At 34.0% G+C, this 3,158-nt stretch overlaps 1 protein-coding gene across 4 annotated transcripts in view; it reads right to left on the reverse strand.

The window, feature by feature from the left end:
• Positions 1–1,291: 1,291 nt before the first annotated feature.
• The window catches only part of anapc10 (anaphase promoting complex subunit 10), a 10,643-nt gene continuing 8,776 nt past the window's right edge, over positions 1,292–3,158 (reverse strand). For 2 of the 4 annotated variants that reach the window (XM_015379002.1, XM_015379001.1), the window contains exons 4-6: positions 2,760–2,880; positions 2,618–2,668; positions 1,292–1,713 (exon numbers count right to left, since the gene is read on the reverse strand). In XM_015379002.1, the coding sequence (XP_015234488.1) occupies positions 1,534–1,713; positions 2,618–2,668; positions 2,760–2,880 (352 nt within the window). In that variant the 3' untranslated portion in view covers positions 1,292–1,533. Of the gene's footprint in view, positions 1,714–2,617; positions 2,672–2,759; positions 2,881–3,158 lie in introns of all 4 variants that reach the window. The other 2 variants (XM_015379000.1, XM_015378999.1) reach the window with 1 other exon arrangement.

Here is a 3,158-nt window from a genome sequence, read left to right on the forward strand (position 1 = left end):
ATTTCAGCAGGTTTCATAGATCTTCCTGGTTCTATTTTATGAAACAAAGAAAGCTCAATGTCCCCTACCTTTCTAATTAGGGCCATTCAAAGGTGTGGTTGCTGAAAGGGCTCACACTAGTTTCAGGTAGGAAGAAGTGCGACTAACACAGCTGCTGGTACTAAGAGCTGAAATGGCAGAGATGCGTTCAGCTGGACTCAACAAAATTCTCTTGTTCTTTAGTTGGTGCATGCAAAACTGCTGGATAGCAATTTACCCAAAAATTATCAGTGTGTTGGACCTGAGGATGTAACATGTGATATTTTTATCATCACATGACAGAAATGCACACATGAATGATGCTAGTCAAATTAGGACTATAGCATTTCTAAAAATAACAACAAATAATGCATGTTACACAAATGTGGAGAATGGCTGAAGCTCTCCATTACACAAGGCAAAGTACAGTGAGGAAAATAAGTATTGGAACACCCTACTATTTTGCAAGTTCTCCCACTTAGAAATCATGGAGGGATCGGAAATTGTCATCTTAGGTGCATGTCCACTGTGAGAGACATAATCTAAAAAAAAAAAATCCAGAAATTACAATATATATGATTTTTTTTTAACACGTGTTCCTTATCTTAGCTCTTTTGATGCCTGACAGGAGCTTCCGTTTTGTTGTGGGATGGGTTACTGGCAGATAGTTTTATATTTTTAGGTCGTTGAATGAATGTTTAATGCAACACAAATGTTTTATTCAACAATTTTTCGTTTTTCTGAATAAATTTGACTTGTTTTCTTTAATGGAAAAAAATAATAATAATAATACTCCATATTAATTAAAGCAAATATAAATTTGCTCCAACATCAATAAAATTAGAGGATCTTCCTCTAACCAGAAAGAAACCAGCCTTCCTGTGAAACACCAGCAATTAAGAAGATATTTCCTCCACTTCATAATCATAAACTTTTTTTTTAAATCTTTGACGTATATATATATATATATATATATATATATATATATATATATATATATATGTATATATATATATTTTTTTATTATTATTATTATTTTTTTTTATAAAATATGGTTTTGTGGACAACTTTAAGGTTTGTTCAACATGAACAAACCTTAAAGGTTTAACAGGTATAAATACTTTAAAAAAAAAACAAGCACAACAGCTTAAACTGGATCAGCGCATGTGGAATGGTTCACTAGCTTCCAAAGAAAATAATTTAGACTTTTCTCTACTAATTGAAAAAAGAAACTATGAATCTTTTCACTAATAAGTGAGAGTCACATATTGGTTAAAAATATTTATTTCACAGTCAAAAAACAATCCAGAAGAACTGTTGGCACCAGGGTTTTACTCCAAACCCAGTTCGAGTCCCTTTATCTTTAATATTGGCAACTTGAAATATCCCAACTAATGAAAACCAGTGTAAAGCTGATCGATGACGACCATCAGAGTCGTCTCACAAGCAGCTCAGTCTCCATCTTCTTTCTCCTCGTATTGCGATTCCCAAACCTGCCAGGTCAGCCACTGGGGATCACCTGATGGTGCGGTACATCATGAAGTCCACTGTGGTGCAGCGTGGGAACTTTCCGATGGAGCTCTCCTCTACGGGGGTGTAAACCTTGATTTGACGCATGTGTGTGTCCCTGCCGTTCTGGTGATTGGCGAGTACAGCGATCTGGATCATGAAGGTGCTGATTGGTTCATTTGTTCTCTAAAAATAAGAAAAAATGTTAACCAGGATGAAAATGCAACGCAAAAAAGAAAATCAAAGTAAATATAAAAATACATAACGTTTTAATTTGTGCAACAATGAAAAAAAAAAAACTAAATAATAATGTGTTTGCACAAAGATTTGTACTTTTTTGTAATATTACTGTTTAAACAATGCTGCCATCTGGTGGTGAAACCTGAAACTACACCTGTGTGCATCCCAGGAACAGATCATTACCACATTAAATATCTAAAAAATAGACCACATTTAAGACTGTCGAAGATTGTTGCATTAAATTCTTTTTTTTTTTTAAATCAAGGACAAACTTAGTTGAAATAAAAAAAACATTTATAGGATTAAAAACTAAAACTATACAGGGGAAAAACGATCTAGAAATAAGTAGAAATTTCTCAAATTAAGTGCATTTACCCTTAATTTGAGTAGGTAAATGGGATGATTTGCCAATGGAATTAGTATTTTTACTCTTAAAATAAGATATTTGCAATTGCAATGCAATTGTGTTTTCTTATTTTAAATGTAAACTGTCTTATTCCATTGGCAAAATGTGTCTTTTACCTTCTCACTTCGAGAACAAATGCACTTATTTTAAGAAATAATGACTTATCTAGATTTAGATTTTCTCCAATGTAGATTTTGTTATGGACTGTAGTTGTAGTAACAGCTTTTAACCAAATGATTTAAATACCTATAAACTCCGCTTTTTACTTTAAAATCTACTTTCATATCGCTAACAAACTAACATTTATAACATTCAGCATTTTGGTCAATAATAATGAGCGAGTAAAGAATAAAAAATAATTTCACAACTTCAACTCCATATGAGTTCCTTGAACACAGAAACTGGAGGATGCATCCATCAGTAATACAGATTTCTGTTTTTAACCTGATTTAAAAGAGAGATATGAATCCAGCCGCTGGGCTCCACCATCTCCAGCTGCTGCAGAGGAAACAGAATCAGATTGGTTTAAAATCAAACATCCAGCAGCTGTCATAGCCTGAGCTTCACAGCGAAACTAATCAGTTACCCTGATCTCCTGAAGATTGTGGAAATTGTTGCCCACTCTGACGGAGATCTTACTCGGAGTGTAACTCTCGTCTGATTTATAATCGGCGTAAATACACAACATCTTCACCGTCGTCCTCCTCCTGTAGATGAGCAGAGGATCAATTAGCAAACAAAACTACTTCCAGTAAAACTGGAAATGTCACTGTTGTAAAGTCCACCTTTTACTGTGAAAATATTGACTAACTGATTGTAAGAAAATGTTTTCCTGTTCAATAAAGAGCTCTGAAATTACAACCAGTGGAAAAGTTGTTGATAAATGCATGTATCTTTTTTTGCTCGCATTAAAACCAGTCACTGCCTAAAAACGTTGCTTGAGGCTCTGGGAATGAAATGTTAGGTGCATTTTATATGGAAGCCC

The sequence above is a fragment of the Cyprinodon variegatus genome, unplaced genomic scaffold, assembly GCF_000732505.1.
Source record: "Cyprinodon variegatus isolate N-32 unplaced genomic scaffold, C_variegatus-1.0 Scaffold183, whole genome shotgun sequence".
Classification (NCBI taxonomy): Eukaryota; Metazoa; Chordata; class Actinopteri; order Cyprinodontiformes; family Cyprinodontidae; genus Cyprinodon; species Cyprinodon variegatus.